The sequence below is a fragment of the Zootoca vivipara genome, chromosome 5 (genome assembly GCF_965207765.1).
Source record: "Zootoca vivipara chromosome 5, rZooViv2.hap1.1, whole genome shotgun sequence".
Classification (NCBI taxonomy): Eukaryota; Metazoa; Chordata; class Lepidosauria; order Squamata; family Lacertidae; genus Zootoca; species Zootoca vivipara.
Window position 1 is genome coordinate 42,728,605 of NC_142588.1, and position 27,848 is coordinate 42,756,452.

At 43.7% G+C, this 27,848-nt stretch overlaps 3 protein-coding genes across 4 annotated transcripts in view; 1 reads left to right on the forward strand and 2 right to left on the reverse strand.

The window, feature by feature from the left end:
• LOC118096415 (disintegrin and metalloproteinase domain-containing protein 9-like) overlaps positions 1-9,103 on the reverse strand; it is a 32,654-nt gene extending 23,551 nt beyond the window's left edge. The window contains exons 1-3 of one of the 2 annotated variants that reach the window (XM_088670453.1): positions 9,083-9,103; positions 3,783-3,917; positions 252-349 (exon numbers count right to left, since the gene is read on the reverse strand). In XM_088670453.1, coding sequence (XP_088526579.1) covers positions 252-349; positions 3,783-3,855 — 171 coding nt within the window. In that variant the 5' untranslated portion in view covers positions 3,856-3,917; positions 9,083-9,103. Of the gene's footprint in view, positions 1-251; positions 350-3,782; positions 3,918-4,058; positions 4,392-9,082 lie in introns of those variants that run through there. The other variant, XM_088670452.1, reaches the window with a different exon arrangement.
• Positions 9,104-9,346: 243 nt separating this feature from the next.
• On the forward strand, positions 9,347-18,239 carry C5H10orf88 (chromosome 5 C10orf88 homolog). The gene is made up of 6 exons (XM_035138411.3): positions 9,347-9,704; positions 12,071-12,274; positions 13,123-13,195; positions 13,814-14,020; positions 15,727-16,202; positions 17,677-18,239. The coding sequence occupies exons 1-6, from the start codon at positions 9,511-9,513 to the stop codon at positions 17,891-17,893; spliced, it is 1,371 nt and encodes a 456-aa protein (XP_034994302.1). The 5' UTR covers positions 9,347-9,510; the 3' UTR covers positions 17,894-18,239.
• CUZD1 (CUB and zona pellucida like domains 1) lies at positions 17,676-27,574 on the reverse strand. The gene is made up of 9 exons (XM_035138410.3): positions 27,433-27,574; positions 26,795-26,948; positions 25,370-25,584; positions 24,772-24,925; positions 23,968-24,197; positions 23,162-23,334; positions 21,578-21,960; positions 20,200-20,468; positions 17,676-19,623 (listed from the first exon to the last, which is right to left on the reverse strand). The coding sequence occupies exons 1-9, from the start codon at positions 27,512-27,514 to the stop codon at positions 19,451-19,453; spliced, it is 1,833 nt and encodes a 610-aa protein (XP_034994301.3). The 5' UTR covers positions 27,515-27,574; the 3' UTR covers positions 17,676-19,450.
• Positions 27,575-27,848: the final 274 nt, after the last annotated feature.

Consider the following 27,848-nt stretch of genomic DNA (forward strand, 5'->3'; position numbering starts at 1 on the left):
TGCTGGCCACATGACCTGGAAGCTGTATGCTGGCTCCCTCGGCCAGTAAAGCGAGATGAGCGCCGCAACCCCAGAGTCGGTCACGACTGGACCTAATGGTCAGGGGTCCCTTTACCTTTAATAATGGTATTGCACAGCTATAGATATTTTCTTATGGACAAATGGCTGCGTTTGCTTTTTATTTGCTTTGGATAACTAGGACACCATATGAAGAACACTAAAGGGGGACAAAAATTGAAGGAAAAACAAACCTTTTGAGAATGCGTCCAGCGCTTCACCCTGTCAGTCAATCTTTGAGGAATTACAATCTCATATGTGGAATGCCTAGAGATCTGATGAGCATACCCTCCTAAAAATAAGGTTACAGTTTTTCAGTTTGTGTGGAGAGACCAGCCTGATAATGTCACAAGAATATTTATTTTATAATGCCCCAAAGGACCTGGACTAATCCTTTAAAAGGATTATAGAAAACAAGGTTGGGACCCACAAAACCTTAGCATACTTACAAGATCAGCAGATTTTCTTCAAGCTTGGCCCTGTCAAGTCCAATAAATCTTCTTATCTCTCTTTAATTTTAGGCAATTTCTAGCCTTTATGGTTTATGCAGGATCCACACAAAAATTAAATGTTAATAACAAGCTAATTCCTCAAAGCCTGCAAAAGGCTTTGTGCAAGATCCAAAGTAGCAGAAGCAGGAGTCCACTAGCACAGGCATCGGCAACCTCCGGCCCATGGAGGCCGTTTATCCGGCCCACGGGCCTCCCGTGAACTGAGCCGCCTGCTCGGCAAGTCCCCCGAGCGCTGCGATAAACCGGCGCAACACAGCGCGGGGACTTGCTGAGCAGTGCCAGAAATCGCATCTATGCAGCCACAGTAGCGATTTCTGGCGCTGCGGACATTTTGGAAATGGGCAGCCAGCACCGGAAATTGCTTCTGCACAGCCGCGGACATGTGCAGAAGCCATTTCTGGTGTTCTAGACATGGGCAGTGAGGCACCGGAAATCGCTTCTGCGCCTGTGCGACCCATGTCTGGCCCATGGACGATAGTCCGTGGGAATCCTCCGGCCCACGGGCAGAAAATGTTGCAGACGCCGGCACTAGCACAATGGTGCTTCTCTACCCTCCCCTCCTCTCTACAGCCCCAGCCTATGTGCCCTCAAAATCCACTCCAGGGGGTTGGGGCACCCTTCAGGACAGACTGAAGGGGGCACAGAATCTGGAGGAGAGAAACTGGGAGTCTTGTTGCACGAGTAGAGTTTGTTTTCTACAAGTGAGCAGACACAATTGGATCTAGTCCTATAGTCTAAAGCAGGGGTCAGCAAACCTTTTCAGCAGGGGGCCGGTCCACTGTCCCTCAGACCTTGTGGGGGGCCCGACTATATTTTTTTTGGGGGGGAGAATGAATTCCTATGCCCCACAAATAACCCAGAGATGCATTTTAAATAAAAGGATACATTCTACTCATGCAAAAACATGCTGATTCCCGGACCGTCCGCGGGCCAGATTTAGAAGGTGATTGGGCCGAATCTGGCCCCCAGGCCTTAGTTTGGGAACCCCCTTGTCTAAAGAAGGTTTGCAATTTTAAAAAAATGGAATGAAATGAGCAAGTGAGCAAACAGTTGGCAATATGCCATTGGTCAATTTTTTATGACCTTCTAAAAACAAAGAAGACACCTGTTGAACAAGTTATCCAGAAACTGCCCAATACTAGATTCCATGGAACAGAGTTCTCTCAACATTTTTTTATTTCTGACCTCCTTAAAATGCCTTTGTGCAAAAATGGGGTGATAAATACATTAAATGATTGATAACCATACCTATATTTTATCAACATTCTGAGGCACCCCTTACTTGCTTTGTCTATTATTACAAACAGGGAGAGCCCAAGACGTTTTGCTGTCTAAGAAATATGGATATATGCGTCCCCACCCCTCCATGAGTAGAAGCTACCCAGACTGGTAGCCGAATCTTACTTCAAAACTGTTGATGGGATTGTGTCTTCTACAGCACCTGAGGGCTCCAAATTTGCTTGGGAGGTGTCTGTTTGGCCAGGCCCGTGTGGTGGTGGGCAGCCAGGTACTCTGAGCCTTGGAGGGCTAAGCCAGACAGGAGACTCTGCAAGGGGCCTGGCGGTCTTATGCTGTCATGCCAAGAACACCCTGTGCCTGCCAGCTGCCCTGGGCTTCAGACAAGCTTTGCACAGGCCTGTGCGAGGCATGCATGGCTCAGCTTTCCAACATCTTCCCCCACTTCAGCCACCTGAAGCAGCTACCTCTTTATACCTAATGACAGGGCTGATTCTTGGTGGAAAAAAAATCTTTATACAAGACACTCAGCACACACCTTTAAACTACCTCAGTGATACAAAATTAACTGGTTCACATATTATGTTGGTCACTGGATGAACTATCAACACAAGTTGGAAGGGACCACGAGGGCCATCTAGTTCAATGCCCCTGCAATGCAGGAATCTTTTGGCTCAACATGGGGCTCGAACCCACAACCCTGAGATTAAGAGTCTCAGGCTCTACCCACTGAGCTACTGAAGCAACTGTAAATCAAATGTATGAATTACACGCCTGACTCACTGGTGTCTGTTCTTGCTTAAATATCAGGCGAACTTGCTTGGAAGAATTCTGTCCCTCTATGGTGCTGTATAAAGCCTGTTAATCAGTGTTTAAAGAAAGGTTCTCACTGAGTAAACATCTTTTTTAAAAAAAAACAAACCAAGCTTCACATCTTCTAGAAATGGTCTTTGAAATACGAAACAGTGGCCTTCCCTAAAAACCCCATATCTGACACAAAACTTGTCTTTGTTACCTATAATTCTGCTCACGAAAGGAGTCTCCCTCCCCACTATGCACTAGCTTCCTTTTGCACAGAAATGCACCAGGTTCATTTAAAAACAAACAACGATGCTACTAATTAACAGTTGAATACTACTATAGCAAAAACAGTTTTTAAAGAACACAGGCTACTTTAATTTATGCACACACACCCTCTTCTGCATAATGATAAATCCTAATGTCAGTTTGAAACATTTCCAAAACGCCACATTATTTAAAGATAAGTCCTTCATCGTGTGATCTTTCATACCTATCTTATATTACAGCAGCACATCATCCATTCCTCTTCCAAATCCCCCCATTTCTTTTTTGAACAATGGGATGTCAACTCTTTGATGCTACTTTGTATACTCCTTGCTTCTTCAACATTGTTGATGATTTGACAGTGCTTAATTTCCACAATTTCCTAACCAGCTGTGGTTCATTTGGGTTATATTTTACTTCACTTTCCATGTTTTGGCATAAAGATTTCTAGGTTGGTATATATAAAACCTGCATTTGGATTTAAGCTTACAATTCAATACATATTACCAAAAATAGCACCCACACTGTTTGGTAAAGATTGAAGAGGGCGTGAAAAATAAACTTTTGCCACATAGATATATAAATAAGGAGCTTAAACCACTGAGTCTATTGCCCAATATGCTCCTTTTAGGCTATGACTGCTTTCATTTCAGGAACTGCATCAAGAGATTCTAGCTGCCTGATTCACAACATCTTCTGAGAGGAAGGAAGCATTCTTAAAACCCTGATCTGAAATGCACTTTTTTGTTTTTGTTTTTGAAGCCTGTAATAAACATTTGTCCCTATATGAGTGCTAAAGATCACAGCCTAAACCAACCTCCAAGTACTCTGGTTTGACTGAGTTGGGCATCATGCTGCCAATGTAAACTTCTAATTGCTTTTAAAACAGGCAGAAAACAAAGCAAAACTTACCCATTGTTAGCACTGGTTTTCCAATGCCGGTTAGTCCTAGCATGATTAAATAATACAGGCAGCATTCTGACATGGTTTCTTCCTCCGGCTTTGCTGGCTAAGGTGTTCCAGCCTGGAATGCCCCAGCAATTTCACCTAATGGCCATAGAGCAAGAGAACTGAATCTTAGGACGGCAGGCGACTGACATAGTAACACAAGAATTCAGATAACACTTCCAAGGAAAGGGGAAGTGACTCTCTGAGCCAACACTGCAGAAAACTGGTTTGTCAACTTACCATTTGCAGACGGTGTAACTGGAGAAATGTACCCTGTCCACTTCACTGTAAAGATGACAAAACTAGATTCCTCTAAAACTATTTTACAAAGCCCTAGGGCTTTTTTCACAACTGAAGTGAAAAAACATCCGCCTTTTAGCCTGGAACATGCCACTTGTGACTGCCACAAATATAGGATAGCGAGCGGAAAAGAGCCATTAAGACATCCTAGACAGTGTATATTTCAAAATTGTAGCACAGACACTGGTGGGTGGGGTAGAGATGTTGAAACAAAAGACCAAAAAATCTCGGCCCAGCAGATTTAGTTTTATTATGAGATGAGTAAACAAAGGATGACAGCAATGCTGTTGCTAAAGTTGCAGCCGTGTACTCGGCTGACCAGGAACTGCACCAGAATGATTTCATTTGCAAGTGGGTCCCCACCCAGCCTTAAAACTGTATTAAAATTCCTTTCAAAAGCAACTCTGAAGATAGAAAGTGATGTACCTACAATGTAGAAATACTTGGCAGTGATGAACTGAGTTTTTTTCATCAACACATTTGCATGTTTTGTGTATAATTCCCAACCTGGCACAGTGATGTGTCACCAGAGAAGCAGGTCCCACAGAGCAGCCATCCCCTGCCTTGAAGAATGGGGGGGCAGTCAGATTGAGGACGAGCACTAAGACCCCCCCCCTTGAAACAGTGGTGGTCAATCCGTGGCCCTAGGCTACATTTTACATAGACTTTTTCTTAATTCAAAAGCCCACTGCAACTTCGGGCTTCTGACATGAGCAATCTCTCCTGGTAGGTCCACTATGCAAGGAAGAAGAGATAAAGAGATGTCAGGGAAATAAAGAAAAAGAGATTTACATGGGGGGGGAGTAAAAAGGGGTAAGAGAGAAATGCTCTCAGATGCAGTGGCGGCTGACAGATTTCCTCTGAAGTAATGCAACCCTCTACAGGGGAAAAAAAAGGCTTGTCCACGTTTGAACATTATTTAGCTGTTAATTCACCTTCCTCCCATTCAAATTAGACCAAACTAATCCACATCCACATGTATTTGACTTTGTATATGAACAACTTAAGTCTTTCTCGTTCATACCAGTAGGGCTTCCCTTTTGAGTATGCCCCCACCATCTAATTTGCTGATTCTCTATTGCTGATTAAGTACAGTACTGACAGGGAATCCATCAGATAGCTGTGTGCGCACCTTGGGTTTTCTCTTTATATCGTTGCCTAAGTAGTGTGTGGAGACACAAAACTGTAAATGCACTTTCTTACTGAAAAAGGATCCACTTGAGGCATTCGGACTGTGGCAACTGTACAGAGAAATCCATAAACAGATCCCCGCAAGGAACCTCTCCCTTGACATAACCCTATTTCAGGCTGCAGGGAGTGGAGCAAGGATCATACGGCAATGGCACCCCTACTTCTCTCACCTCCTGCAGCTAGATTTTGCCATTGCTTCCTGGGCCACGACGCAACCTGCTGGACAGCCAAGCTACCCACCGCAGTGGACACTTCTGAATTCTAATCCCCAGCATCCTCATTTTCTTGGAGAAGTCTAGAAAACCATCAAATCAGACTAAAAAGTGAACGGTGAAAGCTCCCTCACTATAGGCACAGTTATAGGAAGGTGGGCCATAGAGGTTGCAAGAAATAACTTACTGAAAAAAGGCTCTTGCCTTTCTCACACCACTTTGCAGCACTGATGAAAGCTGGCAAAATGCTCACCAGCCTTACCTGGAGCAACAACTTTGCAAAACCCACCTGGGATTGCATTGCTACCCTCCTGTGGGTCCTGAACCATTGGTTGAAGACCTATGAGCTATACTTTTTGCTCCAGCTCACAATAGTAATATTTAAAAACCTGCTTCCACATTGGAAACTGGCACCAGCAAAATTCTCTAGAGGCCAGTGAAGACATGCAACTGAACAGTTCCGCTTCTCCTTTTGCTAACCACAAGCAGGCAGGAAAGATTCGTTTTTGATTTTATGACCGTTTTGAAAAATAAGGGCAGACAGGTTTCACATCTGGGGTCAGGGAGTGGCGGACTGTTCACTTCGTAGAATGCTAGAAGTTTGGAAGCAGTGTTGCTATTCCACACCCGGCTTAAAACAGAACAGCAACGATAGGATAGCATTAAATTGTCTATGTCTGGGAGCAACCTTTGTGTTAAGAGGGAACACAACATGTCTGCATATCATGAGCACTGGCTTTTTTTTAGTGGAGAGGGAATTTAGTTAGATTTGCCTTTGCTGAAATTAAATGTGTGTTTCCATACGGGACCTCCGTTGCTGTGTATAATAGTTTCTTTTCAACATAATGATGTGGTGATGATATAAAGTATTTTAGGCTGCAAGACGAACTCTGAACCTCCATACCTGCAGGATGCTGTGGAATAGCGTAGCCAGATCCACATCCACAACCCGCACACTTACAGTAGCAACGGTGTTACGGGGTGGGAAGGGCAATCAACACCTGTGAGGCCAACTCAGGATCTAGCAAAACCTGGGCTGGCTCTGCCTTACCCTTTCTCTACCCTCTGAACACCCTGCTTCAGGGCTTTCTGCTGGCAGGGATACACCAGTGGGTGTGCATGCAGCAGGAAGGTGGTTCAATAGGGAGAGCCAAGCAGAGGAGCGCCTCCACTTAATCCCAGCCCACCAGTTAGGCATGAATGGGGTTTCGATTACCAATTGCTCTGCCCCAGTGTAATCCTATGCATGTCCAGTCAGAGTTGTCCCACTGAGAACTATGGAACTTATTCCCAGGAATAAGTGTATACAGTATAAGACTGCATCCTCGTGCTGTGTACACACTATACTGGTTAAAGCACGTTCAAAGCACATTTCTTCCCTCAAAAAATTCTGGAGACTAAAGTTTGTTAAGAGTTGCTGGGAACTGTAACTCTGCAAGGAGTAAACTGCTTTGGGGGGAGGGGAATGTGTTTTAAAGGTGTGTGTACAGTATTAGTGAAGCTCACTTACAACATCATTATACCCCATTCCTGTATAAAGGTCCTGCTGTTTCCATTCATGCTAGTGTTTGTATTGTACAGTATTGCAAACCTGCACCAGTGACAATATATTCTACAACTAAAGATCAAGCAGGTGAATTTTTTCTTTTTAAAAATATTTTATTAGAGTGCTTTTGTAAGCCACTATCTAGTTATATAAGCTTTTGTGGGATCTAAATATCAACACCCGCCGCCTTGGGTCTACTTTTGGGACGTGAAAGCTATCACACACCCTTTAGTGATGATGACAACAGCAATGAGAACATCTGCCAAGAGTGAGGCTTGATCCAACTTGTTTCCTCTGCTGCCTAGATATAGCCAGGAAGGGAGATGCTGAGAGGACGATCTTTCTTGGTTCAAGAAATGGGACCCTGGTGAAGTTATGCCTTTGCTTCTGGGGCTACAGTTGAGATCCAAGTGAGAGTGGGATGTCATGGAATACATTGAAGACAAAAGTGGGGCTTTCAGCTGGATATTTGGGATGTGTTTGTTAATAAGCTTATAGCAGGTGTCCTGATATATAGCTTGTATCATAATACAGAATCATAGAATCATAGAGTTGGAAGAGACCACAAGGGCCACCCAGCCCAACCCCCTGCCAAGCAGGAAACACCATCAAAGCATTATTGACATATGCCTGTCAAGCCTCTGCTTAAAGACCTCCAAAGAAGGAGACTCCACCACACTCCTTGGTAGCAAATTCCACTGCCGAACAGCTCTTACTGTCAGGAAGTTCTTCCTAATGTTTAGGTGGAATCTTCTTTCTTGTACCGTAGTTTGAATCCATTGCTCCGTGTCCGCTTCTCTGGAGCAGCAGAAAACAATCTTTCTCCCTCCTCCATATGACATTCTTTCATATATTTGAACATGGCTATCATATCACCCCTTAACCTTCTCTTCTCCAGGCTAAACATACCCAGCTCCCTAAGCCGTTCCTCATAAGGCATCGTTTCCAGGCCTTTGACCATTTTGGTTGCCCTCATCTGGACACATTCCAGTTTGTCAGTATCCTTCTTGAACTGTGGTGCCCAGAACTGGACACAGTACTCCAGGTGAGGTCTGACCAGAGCAGAATACAGTGGTACTATTACTTCCCTAGATCTAGATGCTATACTCCTATTGATGCAGCCCAGAATTGCATTGGCTTTTTTAGCTGCTGCATCACACTGCTGACTCATGTCAAGTTTGTGGTCAACCAAAACTCCTAGATCCTTTTCACATGTACTGCTCTCAAGCCAGGTGTCTCCCATCCTGTATTTGTGCCTTTCATTTTTTTTGCCCAAGTGTAGTACTTTACATTTCTCCTTGTTAAAATTCATCTTGTTTGCTTTGGCCCAGTTGTCTAATCTGTTAAGGTCATTCTGAAGTGTGATCCTGTCCTCTGGGGTGTTAGCCACCCCTCCCAATTTGGTGTCGTCTGCAAACTTGCTCAGGATTCCCTCAAGCCCATCATCCAAGTCATTGATAAAGATGTTGAATAAGACTGGGCCCAAGACAGAACCCTGTGGCACCCCACTAGTCACTACTCTCCAGGATGAGGAGGAGCCATTGATGAGCACCCTTTGGGTTCGGTCAGTAAGCCAGTTACAAATCCACTGAATGGTAGCGCATCTGCAACACGACGGAAGTGCTTCTATGTAGCTCCAGTTTACAATAGCATGGATATATAGTTTGATACAGTGGACTACAATGCAGGGCTACCCAAATGCATTTTTCTCCACACACACTCCACACAGCACGTTGCATTTTGGGAATGCACCGCATCACATTGCACCCTTGCCCACCCCCAATTTTCAACGGGGGATGTTACTGACACGGTCTGATCTGCGTCGTAGGGTTGTTGCAAGGCACCTTTTCTGAGACCCCATGTGCAATATGGAGTGGGTAATCCTGGGCAGTTTATTTCCCTCTTCCTAGCGCTAACCAGAGTTTGCTGAGCGCTGAAAAGCCGAATCTTAAATTTTAAAAAAAGCAGAACAAAATACACGAATGACATTTCCCCCGTCCCCCACACAAGAAGACCTGGGTTTCAACGAGAATGAACTTCTCTCTGCTTCTACTGGGGCGGGGGGTGCGCATGGGGTGAGCGGGGCAGGATACGGCCAAATCCCTGCGACGGCTTCCTCCGTAGTCTCTCGTGAGCGGCTCTCCCCGTTTCACCACTCAAACCAGAGGGAGCCGCGGCGTCGAAAGAAACCCGGGAATCCAGGCTGCGGACAGCCTTTTCTCTATGGCCAGCTTTCATCCTATCATATGCTAATACGTCTACGGTTGAAGCTGCGGAAGGGCGGAAGTTCCTGCGGGGAAGAACCGTCCGGCGAGCCCCGCGATCTTGGGAAGTTGAGTTCCCCCATCGTGAACCGCCCCCTCTCACCGCCCCGATTCCCGCGTATGGTCCCGCCGCGTAGCATCCTCTCGGCGCCCAGAGCCCGGGGGGCTTCCTGCCTGCCATGGCGAGCGGCAGCAGCCTGACGGTGGTAGCTGGCCTCACAAAAGCTCCCGCCGCTGGAGGTCTCTTCGCGCCCGCCGGCCGCCTGTCGGCTGCTTGCTCCTGGGAGTGCCGGGCGGACCTGGCGGGAGTCCTGCGCCTCGTCCCGGAGGGGGAAGCCGACGCCTGTGAGCCCCTGGGACCCCCGCTGAACGGGTGAGGAAAGCGCCCCAGATCAGGGTGCGGGAGGGGGGATACACACGCCCCAGGTCCCGGGCCTTCCTGTTCTCTGGATGGAGCCCCGGGAGGGAGCCGTGGGAAGGAGGCGAGGGGCAGCCGAGACGTGGCCTCGAGGGGCTTGGAGGGGCCTGCTCCCCTTCCAGACCCCCCCCCCCAAACACCCAGAATGACCGCCAAATGCTGAACAAGCATCAGAGCATTAAACAAACACAGAGGCTTCCGCGTCGTGACTCAGCGGGCAGGCTTTGTGTGTGTGTGTGTGTGTGTGTGTGTGTGTGTGTGTGTGTTTGCACGAAAAGGATCCCAGGCTCATCAGTTCCCGGCGTTGATCCCTGCCTTGGAAACCTTGGAGAGCTCCTGCCCTCCAAGTGCAGACCCGCCGCTGTCAACCTTTTCCACATTGAACCCAAACACAGTGCACTTGGGGGACCCGCTTCTTAAATCTTTGGCCGTATAGTTTGCACTGTCGCACTTGCGTCAGCTGCAACCCAACTTGGATTGATTGGAAGACCAGTGGGTGTAGCAGCAGCCTGGCAAGAATACGCTCTCGTCCTCATTACACTTTTCCAATCCCCCCTTCCCCCCTCTGGGGTAGCTTTCTTACTTGCTCTAGAACAGTGGTTCCCAACCTTTTTTTTTGGCCATGCCCCACCTAAGCATCTCTGAAATCCTGTGAACTAGTCATGTGGATCTAGTTACAGGTAGGTAGCCGTGTTGGTCTGACGTAGTAGAAACAAAATAAAAAAAATCCTTCCAGCAGCACCTTAGAGACCAACTAAGTTTGTTATAGGTATGAGCTTTCGTGTGCATGCACACTTCTTCAGATACACTGAAGCAGAAGTCCCCAGACGCTTATATATAGTCAGATGGTGGGGGGAGGTATTAGTCAGAAGGGTGGAGGGAGTGGGTGATTGACAGACTGATAGCTGTTGATGACCGTTAACGACTGCAAATGGTCTACGTGCAGGGAGCCTAAAAGGCTATTAACTTGGTCTAACTCATTCTTGAATTGTCCCCCCACTAAAAATCAAATTGCCCTCCTGTGGGGCGTGTACCCCATATTGGGAACCACAGCTCTAGAACAAATCCCTTTTTATAAGTTAGGTTCCGAAGTCTTAGCTCCGTTTGTCCATTCTGGCAACCTTGCAGTGACCCTCCACTACCTAAAACAGGGGTCCCAATTTACACGTGGTAGCTCCTGTTATTTTGGTTTAGCAGCTAGTTTTCCAAATCAGGGTAGTAATAATAATAATAATAGCCTGCTTTCCACTGAGAACACCGTCAGGGCCTGCAGAGGGAAGAGGTTCTCCCAGCACTGAACTAATCCACTAGGGATTCAGCGGACAGTACTGGGTTTGATGGGACCAGTGCTCTGAATAAGGCAGTGTCTTGTATAATGTTTATAGGCTCCAAACCTGAGTAAACCTATTGGACACAGTGGGCCTTACTTTTGAGCAGATGGCCAAAGTTGTAGTACAAGCTTTCATGGATCCAAGTACGAAATCTTATTTTACAATGGCAGTGTGTAAAGTAAGTATTATTTCACTCAGTGGGGCTTACTCACAGATAAGTGTGGCATAAAACCATTTTTTAAAAAAGTGCTCACAAGACCTTTAGTTGTTTTTGCTGCAAGCGACTAGCACAGCTAGGCAGAGAACTCCTGGGTCTTTTAACAGTTTTTTCAGAAATAGATTTTTCTTAAATTTTTCTGCTCTCTTCATTGCTCTCTGCAATGGTTAGCTGCAGCTACCAAAAACCATTCTTTTTTTAAACCATGCTTATTAATGGTAGCACTAATGAATTGCAGCAGCTACAGTGTTGAACTTACTGTGGATCTGAATTCAAGTCCTCGTTTTCCAAAGAAGCTCATTAACTGATCTAAAACAGTAGTTTCACCAAGCCAAGAATGGTTAGATACTCTAGTGTCCTATCATTCAGGAACAGAAGAAAAGCGTATTTGAACAATGTGGCAACAACAGGGGCAGATCCAGTCCTGAGAGGTAGATCACTATTCTCTCATTTATTATACAGATGCAGAGTTTAAGCTATATAGGTGATCATATCTTACCGTGCAATCCTGTGCACATTCATTCAGAAGCGAGTCTCGCTGTAAGTCCCAGTGGAGCTCGTTCGCACAGTGCAGTTGGCACCCGCAGGTTCTGATCTCAATTTAAAATGCAACACTATTCACCAACTAACACTTGTAAGATGAGTATTTTAAAACACACACACACACACTGTCATGAGCAGTTTGTCATTAACAAAACTTTACTGCTTAGTAACTGGAACTGTCAGTGCTTTGGCTAAACGTATAATTCAAGATGGACTTTCCCACCTTCTAGTGAGAACGTTGTGGTTCTTGAAGGACGATTACACAATGGCAACGTAGCTCCATGCTTACTGTACTTGCACTGTGACCCCCACGGTTCAGAAGAAATTATTGGTCTCGGCATTGTCAGTGAGGCCCGGAACATGGAAGTCTACGTTGGTGACGAGTACTGTGGAACTGGGAGAGGAGCGAAAGTCTTTACTGGCCAACATGACAGGTCAGTTTTCTCCTTTTTTTCTCCAGGTTGCCCACATGTTAGTTTTATGTGGCACACTGAAAGGAAAGAACTCTATGCATTCCACTTTTCTACCTGATCACCTGGAGGCAACTCCGGTGCATCATAAGGCTAGCGTACTCATTTCTTACAAGAGAATCATTTTTAAAGTTGCATCTTTTTGAAAACTCAGGCATGACATTTCAAGGAACTGTGGATGTATAGGAAGTCTCTTCTAAAGAATGGATGGGGAAACTTGCTGGACTCCCAGCTCCCACCAGCCCTAGCCAACTTGACCAATGGTCATTGATGATGGGAGTTGTAGTCTAGTAACCTCTAGAGGGCCACAGGTTCTCCACCCAAGTTTTAAAGCAAACGAGAGAGTTGCCATTTAAAAGAAAAACACCTAGTGTGAGATGGAAGATTTGGATATTAGGTAAAGCATGTTGTCACACTGCATAACCAAATTTTGTTGTTTCTGCTTTTTTTTTTTTACCAACTTATGCATTGATATTGCCATGCAGACTTCTTTCTGCTAGTGCAGTGAAATGCAAAGCAACATTTGGGATGCTGGTTGGGAGCTACTTTTAAAAGAAGCCCCCCCCCCCCCCAAGAAAAGTTGTCTGCATCTGACTCACTGAGGGGAGGAGGATAGAGGGTGAGAGGTTAGCAATGAGACCCTCTGTGGATAGGGCAACCAGCCTCATGCCGCAAAAGAAAGAAAAGGCTATTGATAGGTAAAACTGTAGGTGTACTGGACGAATCTGTGTTGTGCTTCTTGTGAAAAGCTGTTACATAAAACTTCATGTTGTTAAACAGAATTTCCACAGCTTGTATTTTTTTCCCCCTAGCAAAAATGACCAGGTTTCATTATATCAAAAGTCACTTAAATTGGAGTGTTCTGCAGCCTCTTGTAAGATTAAGGTAGGAAATTACAGAAATTATTTCTTAAATTGTGGTTATCAATCTTATTTATTCAAAAAGGCAGCACCCATACAGTGCCATGCTCTGTGTTCTGTCTTGAGTAGTGAAATAAAAGGAGGAAATATGATTCCTTTCAAAGAGCAATGAGAGTCTTGTCTCTACAGTCAGTCCTAGTGTTGGCAACTGGTCAGGAATCTCCTGGATGCCTTGCATTGACAAAGGGACCAGTAATCAACTTGAGCTGCTGCTGGACCTTAAACAAGGAGCCTGTAGCAGGAAGCACACTGAGATTCTTACTTTACTGTGGAAATTTCTGGGAGAGAATTGAGAGGGGGAAAGACCCACCTAGGCCAGTCCAGTTCTGCAGCAATATCTGAACTCTCAATGTATCTGTGAGATGAAGAGGGGAACCACTGGGGGAAGAGGTGACTTAAAACCAGCCTTGCATCATGGTGCTCCCTAGACAACAACTCCATAATTAATCACCTTTCAAAAAAAGGTTTTTTTTCTAGACCAAGTTTACTGCTTATAATCCATAATATTTTGTAGAGAAAAGTGACTATTTAACTGTTTCGTCAGTTCACCCCTGTCTGTATCCTTCTCTCCTCCACCGTCCAGCTACTGTCCATCCCTGGAAAACAAAGAGTCCTCGTCAGTAAAATCATAGTGCAAGTCAAGCCGGTCTGTATGAACCCTGTGCCAGACATTGCTGCGTTAGGATCAGGAATAGACTTGGGCAAAGTGCAAACAATAGTGGAATCTATGGGATCCAAATTATCACCTGGGGCTCAGCAACTCCTGGATATGGTTGTATTTCAACAGAAGGTAAGTCGTTGTCCTTTATTCGAAGCTATACAGTGGTGCCTTGCTTAATGAATGCCCTGCTTAACGAAATTTCCGCTTAACGAAAGGATTTTTCGAGCGGAGGTTGCCTCGCTAGACGAATGCGGTTTACGAAAGATTCGTCTAGCGAATCGCGGTTTCCCATAGGAATGCATTGAAATTCAATTAATGCGTTCCTATGGGCAAATTTTTTTTAAAAAAAATTCAGTGTATTCCTATGGGATTCGCTAGACGAATTTTTCGCTATAAGAAAAGACCCGTGGAACGAATTAATTTCGTCTAGCGAGGCACCACTGTATATGAAATGACCATTGTCAATGGTGAATGAGGTGGAGAGCGGACATGGGCTCCCTGTGAGCAATGTGTGGCATTTGTGTACTGAGACAAATCGCATGAATGCACTTAGTGGGATTTCAGCCAATAAGGGCTGATATTCCTAGAGCGAGGGCAAGATTTGCCTTCTAGATTTCAGCTGTGGAACTAAGCTGGAATAGACGACAGCATCGGCAGCCCTGCCAGATGAACAGAGCAAACTCCTTATGCTGGACTGGGGAGAGGAGATGTGGAGTTAGGCAAGGCATCTGTCTCTGCCCAGCTCTCCCAGCTCCATCCACCTCCCACAGCTGCCGCCAATGAAGTGATGCAAGGGGCACTCGGATGGCACCAAACTCTCCCCCCCCCAGAACATGTGGGCAGGAGGGCCACTGGCAGGAAGCAGCAGAAAGCCCTTAAAGGATGCATTCCTAGGATGAGGATGGGGTAGGATTGTGTTGGGGCAAGATCTGCTGCTGTCATGCAAAAGCATCAGGCTTGACTTGGGGTGGATAGTCCTGCCCCACCTTCTGCCATCGCTGCCATGAGCAGCAGGTGCATGGGTGTGGCGGCAGCTCTGCAAAGCCTCTTCACTGTGTGGGGGCGGGGGTTGGATTGCACCCTAATGAATTTTATCACTGTGATGTTAATAAGAGATAGGCAGTTCTTTAAAGCACCTCTAAGATCCTTTGGTAAGTAGGTAGTGAAGAGAAGAAGAGTGAAAATACTATGGATATCCAGTTGTGGTAGCTTGGTTGTATGATAGAAATGCACTTGTGCATTTGTGGGTCTTCTGGTTTCTCTTTCACCTCCTCCGGTCCCCCCAAATCCACTCTGAAATGTCCCCCAACCTTCTGGAGCAGAGTTTGGTGGTGCACAGGAGAACAAGGGGGGGGGGAACCTTTTGCACAAGTGGATGCCTTTTCACGCTATGTTGGATTGCACCTTATATAGTTTCCTCTGCCTGCTGCCCTCTTCCTTTGCTCTGATTGCCCACATTTCCAGGCAATTTTTTTCTTCATTTATTGTACTACAGTAGAAGCTCCTAATGTAGTTGGTTGTCTCCCCATTCCAATTATTGTGTTGTATACAAAATCAAAATCACTATACATTTCTGTAAGCAATATTAATTGGTACCCAAGGTGAACAGGAACCAACAAGGAGAGGGGGGTGGAATTCGGGAGCAGAGGGTGGTAGATATGTGATCTGAAAAGAACAAATGCTCTTCCAGGCTGAGAGGGTGATAGAACGGCAAGAGTAGTAGTGCCCAACCTCACGTTGCCTGTTCAAAACGAACAAGTCCTTGATAGAAAGCGCTGCATGTATTGGCTTGTTTGGGCTCCACATTTAACTTGTTAACATTCTCTTTCTATTAGAATGGTCTTCCATTTGGAGGCAAGTTACAAAATGTCTTTGGGAAAAACGGATTTGGGTTTGAAAACAATCATACCATTGATGGATTGAAAAAGGTAGTTGATATTGGAAGATTAGACCACTTGCCCAATGGGCTATCTCTTCCAAGAGCTCATGCAGCAGCTGGAATGGCTATGGAAGAATTAAAGAGGCACGCCGATATGAACAAACAGATTCCTAATGCAGAGAATGTATGTGAGACTCCAGGACTTCAGGCTCCACAGCCCAGCGCTGTACTTTCTCAGAATGACTTCAAAGGTTTGGTCTCATCCTTTTTGCAAGAGCAAGGAAGTGAAAAACCAAACGCACACAACTCCATGCTGCTGCTTCCACTCCTTCAAACGGTATGCGGTCAAGTAAATCAGTTACGAATAGATGAAAGGAATAAGCACTGTGAGAACAAATCCGCATCTGAGGAGGATGGGATTCAGACTTTGGGGTGAGTCCTGACTGCGGAACTTTGGAAACTACTTTTACTCTAGCGGATTTCCCTAGTGGCCAGAGGGAGGGAGGGAGGGAGGGAGGGAGGGAGGGAGGGAGGGAGGAAGGAAGGAAGGAAGGAAGGAAGGAAGGAAGGAAGGAAGGAAGGAAGGGGGCAGTTGGGATCCAGGTCACCAGCAAATAAAAGCAGGTAGTACTGAATGGTGTGAGGAGTATTACCAGTAGTTCAGGAGCCCCAGTGATGGGACAGGAGCAGCTGAGCTGGAGGGGACTCTCCTTAACCTGGGAGTTCCGGTTTCCCCCTTCAACTGGGGGGACCTCCTGTCCTTTAGAGGCATTGCTTTGGAGGGCTGCAATCTAACTCCGCACTTTCCTGGGAGTAAGCCCTATTTAATTCAGCGGGACTTGCCTCTGAGTAGACCGTTCCTTGGAGGCTTTGCTTTTGGGGTTGAGGGTGGGCAGAGAAGAGAATTTGGCTGTGCACCCCCCTCCCAAGTTTCCATTGCAGTGAACCAGTGCTCTGTAGGAATCTTTTATCTTTGCTCCAGGGGCTTAGAAAGGGAACCAGGGGGTGTATGGATATGAAGAGAGGGTGGTTTTTACTTGTACAGCTCTCTTTGTCTGAGGTGCGCAGGTAGGACGCCTCTACGCCTAACCCAGGTGGTGACTGAGGCACTGAAATTAATGACTGTGACACTAAAGACTTCCAGGGTTGAGGATGCATGTCATAATCTAGTAAACTAGCCCAGTAGGTGGAGGGAAAAAACACCTGTTGCCAACTAATTGAAGGGACACAGTTTGGTTTTTAAGCACATCCTGAGTGCATAGCTGCCAAGTTCTCCCTTTTTTTAAGGGAAATTCCTTTATGCTGAATAGGCTTCCTCGCGAGAAAAGGGAAAACTTGGCAGCTATGCCTGAGTGGAGTCTGTATAGTACAGTCCACATTTATTCAGGCTGTTTGCTCCCTAATGTGTGGAGCTTCTGTAGTTGTTGTGCCGTCAGAGTAGGCCTTTCAGGTAGAAACTCAGCAAAAAGAGCAAGAGGGCTCCCAGAGACAGTAGAGGCAGCTTACTTCCAACTATGGTGACACACATTGGCATCTAAAGGGTGTTTGTTGAAAGTTAAGAACATTGCCACTAGCAATATATCACAGTTTATATAGCCTACATTTAGTATGGGTCGTCATAGTGATTTGTAGTTAAAAGTAGAAGATGGCAAATGTGTCCTCTTCAAAATATGGCAACCCTATACTTAGAGTGAAAAGATGAATAGTTATAATTTCTAAGTTTGCGTTGTTAACTGTATACAGATCAGAATTAAATCATATTAGGTGTTCAATAACATGGTCCAGAAACACACCGACTCAGTGCCTTGCCTTCTGTTGAGGCATTTTAATTTCATGTAGTCAATATGCACAGTCAGTTATATTTTGGGCTGGTGTAAATTATTTCTTGTGTGTCCATTTACTATAGCTTGGAACAGCAGCCTGTTTTTCTGCACATGGAAAAGGTCATCGCCAGAAACATGGATCTGATGGAGAAGAGATTGATGGACCATATTGATCTGCGTATGCAGAAACTTCAGGAACATCTAGATCATAAAGTTGCTGCGCTGTTTGATTTGGTTCAGAATTCCAATAATGTTTCAAAAGAACATGGTTCTGAAGAATGCTCAGATGGGAAGAGGTAAGCAGTCTTTGGGATATGGGAGGCTTCAATGTGTGTGTTTTCCAAGGGCAACTATTTATTTTGCAAGCTTTTCAAAACTATGTGTATAAGTGTGTAAATACTTGAGATCTCAGTATTTGTACTTGTTACTGTAATTTCCCCAGTATTGTACACTAATGTTAGTGTTCGTATATCTGTAACTTGCAAAAACAACAACCCAATATTTTTTCGGTTCAGAGATCTTTTCTATATCTACTTAGGACTTATTTATTCATAAACATTTCAAAAAAGTAACTGTTTTGGGGTGTTTGCCCCTCTTTCATTGAACTAAAGAAAAGTTCTCCAAATAAAGTAGTTTGCAGGTTTAACTGTGGTGTCTTTTGTCCTACTGAGACAAGAATTAAATCAATTCTGTTTTCAGGCAATGACCGATTTACACACTTCCAATTGACACACAACTGCACCTGCGCACATTGCAGTGGCCTGGAAGGGACCAGAACGGGCAGCGTGGGCATAACAGGGTGGAGCAGGTTTACGTGTCCTTCGCTGTCATGCACGATGACCTGGAACAGAACCCCTGTGCAAATTGGGGGTTGCCTGTATTCATTTATTTACATAGATGAAGAGCCTTATTTTTGGAGAAGTGCAGATGTGTTCGATGCAGGGGTGGGTGTTTTATCTTGGCTTGTCTGCCACCCCGATTCCTAGATGGTTCTTCTAAGGTCTGTTTCATTTCTTATCCATCATTCACTCATCTCTTTGGCTGCTGCTGCAATATGCCATACATGTTTGAGCACACTGTTCCAGAATTCGAATTGCACATAAGGTGATAATAATTTCTCTGGTGTTGCAACGGGAACCAACACAATTTCTAACAGTATAAAGTGCTTGGTTCTTTTGTGTTTTTGTCACATCAATTCACATTCTGCTTAGAAAACAAAGTAGAAACAGATAGCTTGAGTGCTTATACACCTGCGTAAATGCCCAAGTTGAAAGTGTGGATCCTAAGAACTGAAGGAAAAATATCTCCCATTCCTTCCTCCCCTATAGCCTCTTGCACCCCACTGAAAAGCCACTCCAGAGCCCCCTTCTGAACAAAATGGGATGGGGCACATGTGGTTGCTGGGAGGATGAGGGAACCTGAGATTTTAATGCAATGAAATTTCTTTATGGCAAGTTAGCTGAAGATTAATGTCTGATTTGGGGCAGTTGTCCCCCACTCCCTCAGAAGTCCTCAACACCTCATCCCCTTCTGACTCCCAAACAGGCTCTTTGTGGAGGTGTGCAGGTGGATGCAGAGGAGAGGAGAATCTAGGAAACTTCCTTGAGCTAACTTACCTTAAAATCCTAGTCAAAAGTATATTATGCAGTTTCCATTTATCCTTCCCAAACAAGTTTAATTTTCCTTAAACCCAGTGGTGGACAGCATCTCTGTGATGCTTGTATATAGGCTATACTTAACCTCTCCCCCCTTTTCCATACATCACATTTTAAAGGTAAGATGGATGAAAACACAAATCTTCCAGTGCGTCTACATAAACTTAGGGTTCAGACTGAAGCAGGGAACGGATGTGCTCTGTTAAGGGCTCTGCAACTTCTGGTATCTGTATCCTGGTTCTCGAGTGAATAAATGCTTCGCTGCCAGAGCAGCCAGGAGGATAGCATTTGCAGCCACCACAACAAACGTAAGGGTATACAGGCCCTTGGATGGTGTATTCTGGCTTTCCTCAGGATGAACTTGAATAGAAGAATCTGAATGTAAAAAGCAGGGGGAAAAAGGAGAGTAAAATGTAGTTCAAAAATTTATTACCTCTATACCAGCATGTACACGTGCACACCCACCCACCCACACCCCTGTAATCATTGGGAAAATATCCATTTCACTTTCATTCACTTGCTTGATTGAGTGAGAGATTGTTGAAGACTAAGGACACTGGTTGCCTGCAATTTGATGGTGATGCACTCTTAATCCGGGCTATTATAAATGTTCAGTTTCCATGTCCCTCTTCCCTTCCTGTTTCCCTTTTGTGTCATGCCTTTTAACATTGTAACCGTGCAAGCAGGGACTGTCTTGTTTTAACTGATTGCATATTAGCCCTCATGGGATGTGTTGGGAGACCTGTGGTCTTCTAGGTGCTGCTGGATCCAAACCCCTTCAGCTCCAGCCCACATCACCAATGGGATGAAGAGAGTTGGGACTCCCAACAACTTTGTGGAGAGCCACGGGTTCCCCATCGCTTCTTTTACTGATAGTGTTTTAAGAGCAGGGATATCTGTGTATATAAGATCACCCACCAGAAGGCAGTCTTTTTCTTGCAATATACACACCTGAGCGATCCATAGAGCCGAGATCTCTCTTCAGGAGGATAGGTCCCACTGCAGCCTCCCCTTTCCATGTGTAGGAAGAAAGCTCTCTCTTAGGTCGAGGGCGACAACCTTCAGTGCAACGAGAATCAGGAGCCTTGCTGTCACAAATTAAAACTTCACAGTGGAGGTAAACATATGGTTGATACCGTAGGAACCTGAAGGAATTGAACCGAAATCTCCCATAATGTTCAAGGACCGGATAAGCCACGTAAGTGTCGTCTTCTGCGCATCTGCAATAGAACGTCCACATCGCTTTATAATGATCAGCAGTCGCTTGATCCTGTTTGCAGTAATATTAGATGTTTACCAGACAGGAAGTTGGTGGACTAATGTTAAGTGAAGAAAATGTGGAAAACAAATTACTCTGCCTTACAGAAATAGCCAATTGAACAGAGATTTGGCCTAGTGGCCTGCATTTTTTTGCAATTGTATCTGTTTTAATCATTGTATTTTGAATTGTTTTCACCTGCCTGGGACCTTAAGGTTAAGGGTGGGTAATAGTAACTTGAATTATTCACCACCACCATCATCATAGCATCAGTATTGGGCAGTATAAAGAGATTAGCTATAAGAACACAGACTGTAATAGAACACTCCCCACCTATTGGTGGATAATTTTATTATTGCTATTATTATTTATTAGATTGATACTCCGCACCTTCTTCCAAAGGAGCCCAGGATGGCATACGCAGTGATACTAATGCAACTGAAACAACTTTAAAAAGAGTTTAAAACAATATACTAAAACCGTTTAAAACTACTAAAAGCAATCATCTACTCTCAAACTAATGTTTTCAAGGTTGCAAGGGTCCAAAGCCTAGGTAAACAGGAACACTATAAAAATTTCCCTAAAAGTTAATAACGACAGCAACAGACGTCCCTCACTAAGGAGCACATTTCGCAAATGTTTACAAATGCTTTCCCTCACAACACTTCCTGTTCCCTGAGTATCAATCTTCTAAACTGTATTTTAGCCATGATAAACCATGATAAAGCCATGATAAATATATGTGCTTCTGATGCTTGAGTCTCATTTTACCCTACAATTTTTGTGATACTTCAAAAATATACAGTTTTGTGTGCACACACCACAATAACGTATTTCCGTTCTTTCCCCATTGGTCCACTGCTATGGAGGCTCCTTTAGTCTCAAATTAGCCCCATTTGTTCCCTTGCCCCACCCACATTCGCCAAGCCTTTTGGCCCAAGGCCAAAAAAACACTTATCTCCTCTGTTCATCAAGCTGTTCATCAAACTCTTCCACTGCCAACTTACAATCCACCAAGAATGACTTTAATTGTAATTGCCAACCATATTGAACAGTTATAATGGCACTCACCCACTTTTGACCAATTCATATTTTGGTGATGTAGAATCAAGGTTTGGTGATGCAGTGCAGGTATCCACAAACACTAACAGATTGGCATCACTGGAATGCAGACTGACTTGTGCATAGAGTGTTTGGTTCAAGTCCACGAAGTATGGTGAACCAAGCATTTGGGAGAAAGAATCGGAATCGTAGAAGGCCATGCTGAGATTGAATCTACCTAAAGCACTGTCATCAACACTCTCTACATTTTCTGTTTCATACATGACTTCTACAGTTGAGTTGTTTTCCATTATACACCTCACAATGAGGTCAACCTGTTTGCGGTGGGTGATCACATTGCCATTTGGGGAAGCAGTGATAGTGTTGGTGTAAGTGATCGTGTGGTTTTCTCCCTGTGTTAAGACAGAAACAAAACATTAGCCACTTTCCTTTTGGGAAAGAAAGGATATTGCAACGCAAAAGAGCACCCAGTGGGTCTTAGCTCATGTTTTGGAATATATAAAAACAACAACTAAGTCATCACATGCTAGCGTTATTCAGGCACATCTTTAAACGATTACAGAATGGCCCAGCCTTTTGAGTTCAGCCTCTTAGGTATTTAGCAGTTTCTCCACTGGAAGACAGTGAAGGTCTCTTGAAAAGAAAAGAAAAAGCTGTTTGAATACTGTTAAAAAGAATAAAAGTTCATTTAACTAATTTGTTCAATGAAGTTCTCAATGAAAGGTATTTCCACAGTGTCAGTTACACTATGATCCAAATGTCTGTATGTCGTAGCTAATCTGTACTCTGTGTTTTGGGGTCAGCATAAGATAGGGAGGTGGAGGAGAGGAGACACATCAGCACTTACCACAATATTGATAATCACTTTTTATGCTTTCTATGCTCTGATGTGCACGTGTTATTATAAGGGTCCTGGAAAAGAAAAAGGATGCGTATCCTGGGGGACGTTCTGAGGAAACAAGTGGTGGATTGGGCCGCCCTGTATCCAGTCTATGGAGCTCATTTCATAATGTGTGCCTATTCAGAAATAAGCTCCCCTGAGTTCCCTGGGACTTACTCCTATTATGCAAGTGTGTATAGGATTTCAGTTTTAAGTGTCTAATATTGGGATCATAAGCACAGGGATGTGAACCTTAATTCATTTCAGTGAATCTTACTGAAGCTATTCCAGCAGAATCCTACATATACCAAGGAAAAGAAAGGAGCAAATCTTAGCCTGGTTTATTATGTGACATTTATGTTTCTGAGATACTTCCATGGTGTCCTTCATGATATGCTTTCTTATTATCCACCTCCCTGGTTCTGATGCTGCTGATTTTCCCCAAGCAATACCAACCAAGTGGAGAGAAAAATGTTAAGATAAGTTCAAAATTTGTCTGGATAGCTCAGGCATGAGTGCCTCTGGCAGGTTTGTTGTAGGTAGATAAGAATGGGCTGGAACAGGACAGACTTGGGTCCACTCCTTGTAAGCTAGATTGTCAGGAGGCAAGCAAGATAGGAAACAAGATGATGAGGCATAATGCGAGCTCAAAGGATCAGTTCACAGCAGCATGGTTTGACTGTTTCCTTTAGTTTTGCTTTGATTATTTTTACCGTTTTAACTGTTCCGCAGCTGTTGAGTAGAAAAGAAAACGTCACTGGGTTTAATGCAACTGGTCTGCAAGATGGGTCATTTAGCGTCAAGTCATTTTCATCATAGCCAAGTGCATCCAAATAAGATTTGCTGAGAATAACTGTCATCATGTCTGAAGAACAACTGATGGATTCTGACAATATAAGAAGGGAGGAAAGCAAAGAATAAAATACAATTCGTACAGAACTGCCTCTGCTGTGGTAATGTCCTAGTTATTCTTTGTGGGCTCTAGCACTGCCTCCTTTTGCACAGGCAACAAAATTCACACCCAAGGACTCCAACGCAGTGCCAAAGTTCATTCTTTGCAGAGGATAATGCTTTTATTAGCCTAATGAAGTTATTTCAATTACTAGTGGGGTATGCCCCCCTCTAATCAGTTCCAATCAGCAGCTTAACACAGGCATTTTGTATGAAATACATTTTCTGAACAGTCTTCAAAAGCAGCTTCTTGCCAACACATTGCAATAGTCCATTCTAGGTGTTACATGGATAATAATTGTGCAACTGGCTACAGAAGGAGCAGTCATCCCTAACTGTCACATGGCTTTGCAGAATTTCAATCCCAGAGCATGTGAAAGAAGCAAATTTGGCGAGACTTCCTGCCATGTTTCAGAGACCAGAGATGATGCAATAGATCATATTCCTCTCTGCTTATTTGTACATACCACATTGAAAAGACCAGCACATCTCACATATAATGAATCTTCAGGCTCTCTATATACACATATAAAGCAGTCAAGAATCATTCTAGAGAAATAAGACTTACTGTTGGGCTCTACTGTTGGTGGTACTGGTATTGGTTCACTTGTGTAGTGAGCAGAAAAGCCCTTGTATGAATTGGCATAGTCGGTAGACAATGCAACGGTCATCACATTGGAAGAAGACTGAAATGCAGCAGATTTGCGCCCACATACTTGTTTGATTAAGCCAGAGTCAGTTGTCGCACCATCATAGATGGCGAGGAAATCAAATCTGCACTTATCATCTAGTTCTAGACTGCATACATAAAGAAAAATGTTAGATAACTGATGGTAGCAGCAGTAGCAGCAGTTTTTATTTTCATCTATGTGGTCCTTCAGTGACTTCCAGGTAACACACCTTCCAGGTAACACACCTTAAAAAAAATCCTATCTGTTTTCCAAAAGAAGCCCAGAATGGTTCTTATCCTGTTTTACCCTGTAGGATAGGGCAGACTAAATGGTAGTGACTAGCCCATGGTCACCCAGTGAGCTTTCCGGATGAGTGGGGATTTGAACCTGGGTCTGGTGCTCTAACCACTACACCACTCTGGCTGTTGATGATACGGTCTCCCCGCTCCAGTATGTCATTACATTTTTGTGATGAGCAGGGGCAGGGCTATAAAACATCATGAAGATGCATAAGGATACCACAAAAAACTAAATGTTTTAGCTGGGATCCAAAGAGCTGCATAGGCTCATGCGAGGGCCTTGTGTTAGGCCCTCGCATGTGCAGAACCCACATATCTGGTTTTTTGCATGTTTTGCTTGTTGATCTTCACAATTCCATCCCCAATAAGGTAAGATGATATGAAATATGAAAGTATACTTGCAAAATGTCATTGAAAGTTAAATTTATCTTGGAATTTTCTTCTGTTTGTATGTGCCATACACAATATGCAAATTCTGGATGTGGCTTGGGGTAATTGGGGCTGACGAATGATCCAGCTGGGCCAGTAAGGAGACCCCCGCAGTTTTCAATTTCAGCTGTGAAATAAAGTAAACAGTCATCAGTTATGTTTATCATACCGTACTTATCTTGTGCAAAACAAAACAAAGAATTAACCAGAAGCAGGACATTCTCCTGAATATCTATGACCCATAGATATTTAGCATTACAGCTGCTAAATTGATATTCTTCATTGGCTAAATGGCAAATCATCATGCTTGAAGTGTATGTGACAAATGTCTATAAAAATATAGTTCACTTGGAAAGTACAAATTCTGGATTGCCTTGTTAAGTCTTTTACAGCAAGCATGACAAGGTATGGATTCTTGTGGCAACTTAAAGTGGCGTGTGAGAGGCGAATACACAGGAAGTGCAACAATAATAGAAGGCTTGTTAAATGCTGACTAACTAGGTAAGCTGATTCATTTTCAAGAAATTTCCCCCTCATTGCCACTCATGAAGGACGTTTGATGATGACTCACGTGAATCTGGTGAGATGAAGTAATAAAATGCAAATATGGTCCGTGCAAATTCTGTGGAGTCTGTTGAGATGCGAAATGTTAAGGAGCCAGAAGATGAGTGGAAGACGGGAACAGATATGTGAGTTTTGCACACTCGTCCCAAGAGAGGCGCATCCGTTGAAGGACCATCATATACTTCAATATTTTCTCTGTCACATGTAGATGATGGATTGAATCTGGAGCAGCAGGGGAAAGACACCATTAGTTACTAAATATAGCAGAGGATCCAGCTTGCCTTGTGTATGTATTACTTCTGTCGACTCAGAAGTACAACCCCTTATGCTCAATAGGGCTTGGTCTTGGGTAAATGTGTTCATTTATTTTTGGCACGTATAAAACACCAAATTTATCATTTCCATTGGGCACTTCACAAATTTAAAAACAGTTTAAAAAATGGATAGTATTGAGTTATGTTTCTGCACTAGTGCAAGTATTAGTATGAGTGCAAATAGGTTTCCTTCCCTCTCCTTCCTCTGCATATGCCTTGTGCCATCCCCAGATCAGTTCTGGAGGGTTAGGTGACAGATTTAAGGGACATCCAGGGATGGGAAAGTGCCATTGTACAAGTGGAAATCCACTGATGGAACAATCTGCTTAGCGCTACGTTGAATACAGGACCGTAGCTTTGGAATTCTAAATGATCAAAAGCATTTGTTTGTTTGTTGTGATTTAATCAAAAATATATCACAAAGATATCTTAAATCACAAAGATACACAAAGACTAAAAGTAAAGGTAAAAAGACTAGCATTAGAGTCACACACACACACAGCTTGAATGTTCGTTCAAAATAAGAACCTGCCATTGGCTATAATTCCCTGTGAATATGGTGTGATGTTTCTCTATCTCTTGCTAGCCCTCCTTTCTATAGTTTATCTATGAGACCTGGCGGTGTAGGGTGCTACATAAATTAAATAAATAATAAAAATAAAATAATGCCTGAGAAATTAATGTGGGAAAAAAAACAATTTTAGGTGCAAGTGGGCAATAAAGGATGCTGGGGGTTAATGCTTCCTTGAATCTAAAGCAACTTTGTGGCATGTGGAACTAGCAGTAACTTAGTTTGGAATACTTGAAGTATACATTTTAACCTTTCAAATTGTTGTAGATATAATGTGCTCCTTCCTTTTAATGAGATTGGAGCACATGATGTGTTATTTTATGGTTTTTAAGATTATGAGAATGTTTCAAATATATGCTGCGGCAAATAAACTATTTTTTAAAAAGAAAGAAAGAAAAGGAAACTAGCTGTTGGTATAACCTTCGAAAATTCAGTCTTATCAGTGTACCTTTAGCTGTACTTCAGTCAATCTCAAAGTACTTGAAAAGTAATCCCAAATATGTGCTTTTCAGCTGTACTGTTCACAACCCATTTAAAGAATACTCACTCATAGAAAGAGAAGATGAGCCTGATTTTTTCATTCACATTCACAGTTGCATTACCATCTCTCTGTATTTGCCAGATACAATTTTCATTTGCCTTGACTGTAAGCGGCAGTGCTTTATAGTTAGCATTCAGTATATTACCACATGCACTTTTTGCTGTGTTTAGAAAATCAGAAACCATTGGTTAACCTCAGTAGGATTTTATGGAAGACCTTGGCCTAAAACATCGAATGATCAATCACTAGTAATGATAAATATAGATCTCATAGACCTCTCAAAACAGCCATTTAATCATTTTATTGCATGAATTACAATATGCTTTGAATCGGAGCACCACAACAGCTGTTCTTCCAGCTGTAGGCAAAATCCTTATCAACTGTTGCAGCCAAATATAATTTAAGCTGCTTTCCCTGTTCCTGAACATCACTGTTTAATTTCCTAAAGTAGCAATTTGGATTTTTTAAATGCTTTACAAAATGTGGAAATGCCAAACCAAGCGTAGGATTCAGGTTGTAAAACGGCAGACATTTGTAAGACGGTTTAACATTTGAAGCAAACATTGTGATTTAGAAGCAGTTGCAGCTTAAAAGTTCATGGCTTTAAATCAATTTTTTAAAAAAAGTTTTTGAAACTTTCATACCTTGGACTTCCTTCAGCTTATTTTCAGCAAGAGTCAAACCAAATAAAAGTGCCAAGAAAATGCATTGCCTGAAAGCTTTCATTTTGCTGAAGACAGGTGGTCACTTTTCCCGGCCCTTTTTATATCTCTGCTTATTTCATAATCATTCTGGCCCACATGGTTCGATAACAGCTTGCCTAATCTTTGCAGATCTTACTGGTGCTTTGAGCTGCAGCAGGAGATACCTGCGAGAAGGCCACAGGTGTTGCATGGCATACTAGGTGTGCTAGATAAGCAGGGGTGGGCAGGCTTGTGTTGTGTTATCTTCTGTGAAAATTAAAACGTAAAAACCAAAGACCTTGAAGGTCCACCAACTAGAGCCAGTTGTAAAACAGAGGCTCAGGGGGGAAGGCACACTTTAACAGCTATGGGAAGGG

Coding starts and splice junctions, on each gene's coding strand:
- CUZD1 (XM_035138410.3), bottom strand. CDS start 27,514: ATGAAAGCTTTCAGGCAATGCATTTTCTTGGCACTTTTATTTGGTTTG. Junction 24,926..25,369: donor CTTCATCTCACCAGATTCAC/GTGAGTCATCAT, acceptor TTTATTTCACAG/CTGAAATTGAAAACTGCGGG. Junction 19,624..20,199: donor CGGCTCTATGGATCGCTCAG/GTGTGTATATTG, acceptor TTTTACATTCAG/ATTCTTCTATTCAAGTTCAT.
- C5H10orf88 (XM_035138411.3), top strand. CDS start 9,511: ATGGCGAGCGGCAGCAGCCTGACGGTGGTAGCTGGCCTCACAAAAGCT. Junction 13,196..13,813: donor CAGCCTCTTGTAAGATTAAG/GTAGGAAATTAC, acceptor TCCACCGTCCAG/CTACTGTCCATCCCTGGAAA. Junction 16,203..17,676: donor GATGGGATTCAGACTTTGGG/GTGAGTCCTGAC, acceptor CATTTACTATAG/CTTGGAACAGCAGCCTGTTT.